We start from the raw sequence: 1,455 nt of genomic DNA on the forward strand, positions 1-1,455 counted from the left end.
TGGAGGGGCCGCGTCGCGACGAAGAACGCCTCAGGCTAGGAGGAGGCCGCGCGAGGTTGAGCTGGTACGTGTCTAGCATGGCTGCTGCGGGATGTAATTGAAAAGAGAGATTCGGCTGATGAGTGCGTGGCCGAGGTCGTGATCATGGTGAAGAGACAGAGTGTCGTCTTGGGGTCATGCCACACGGCGAGTTTCACCACGACTCCTGGCGCCGTATCCCCCGGCCGCGTTTGAACCCCTGCACGGACAAGTCGACATGAAGTGCAGTGCAGAGACGCAACGAATAAACTCAATTGGAGTACCTATATCGAGATGCAAATTATAGTTCGCGCCGGGGTATCGTCATCATCGTAGAACTATCGTGTGCTTATTTACAAGCAGAGAACATGTGCTCATGTACATGCAGCAAACATGTGCCACGTACGAGCAGCGAACAACTGCGCCCCCGTGCCCCTCTTCAGTGGCCTTGCTTCCCGTTCTGCGCTTCCATGACACTGCCGTCACTGACGCTGCCCTTTTTTCCCGCCTTGGCCTTTTCCTTGCTCTCGGCCTTGGCCTTTTTGTACTTTTCCCACTTCTTCTGCGACCAGCGGTGGCAGCGCCAGACAAGGAAGACGAGAATGGTGGACGGCAGCGTAAAGGCCCAGAAGATCCAGAACTCTTCCTTGGCCGGGTTGGGCAGGGACTCGATGGAGAAGATGGCGGCGAAGAAGGCGCCGGGGAGGAAGAGCATGGTCATCATGGCGATGGAGCGCATGGCCGAGCTGTCCTTGCGCGCGGCTTCGGCAAGTTCGGCACCGAGGCGGGCGTCCTCGTGGGTCATCATGCTGCGGATCTGGTCTGCGGTCAGCGTGCTGTCTGATGCTGGAGAAGACAGAGAGAGAGAGAGAGATAGAGGGAGAGGGAGAGGGAGAGAGAGAGAGAGAGAGAGAGAGGGAGAGGGAGAGAGAGAGAGAGGGAGAGACGCACAACGCTGGACTGGCAGCCGGCGCGGGTCTCGAGGTAGCGCAGGGACGGCGCCAGGTCGCTCGTGAGCTTCTTCAGAGGCGGCACCTGGGGGCTCAGGGTCGCAAAGGCGAGGTTCCAGGGGGTCGCGAGGGTCAGCGGGTTGCGAGGTCGCGCCACTTGGCCACGAGGTCGGGCTGCTCGAGGTACTGAGGTACGAGTCAACGTTGTCCATGGTGACTCTAACATGAGATCCGTTCGCGACCAGCTCAATCTCGGGGTATCCGGGCAATGTAAAGTCGAGGCAGAGATCCTCCAGTCGCACGTCGTCAATCACAATAGCTTCAGTGTCGGCAACCTTCTGTGCAGGCGTGCGTGTAGGATCCTCATCGATTTCCTTCTTGGCGAGAGAGAACTTCTTGATGGTCTTCAGAGATCTAGCTAGGCCTGGATCGACAACCTTGACAGCTCCTAGCGAGGGGCTTTGATGGCCGGAAATCGAAGCTCCTT

At 58.4% G+C, this 1,455-nt stretch overlaps 1 protein-coding gene across 1 annotated transcript in view; it reads right to left on the reverse strand.

The window, feature by feature from the left end:
• Positions 1-457: 457 nt before the first annotated feature.
• The window catches only part of VDAG_10053 (uncharacterized protein), a gene marked incomplete at both ends in the record, with an annotated part of 1,769 nt that continues 771 nt past the window's right edge, over positions 458-1,455 (reverse strand). Inside the window, 2 exons of the mRNA XM_009651317.1 lie at positions 458-864; positions 970-1,382. Coding sequence (XP_009649612.1) covers positions 458-864; positions 970-1,382 — 820 coding nt within the window. The remainder of the gene's footprint in view (positions 865-969; positions 1,383-1,455) is intronic.

This window comes from Verticillium dahliae, genomic scaffold (assembly GCF_000150675.1).
Source record: "Verticillium dahliae VdLs.17 supercont1.31 genomic scaffold, whole genome shotgun sequence".
In the NCBI taxonomy this organism is placed as follows: domain Eukaryota; kingdom Fungi; phylum Ascomycota; class Sordariomycetes; order Glomerellales; family Plectosphaerellaceae; genus Verticillium; species Verticillium dahliae.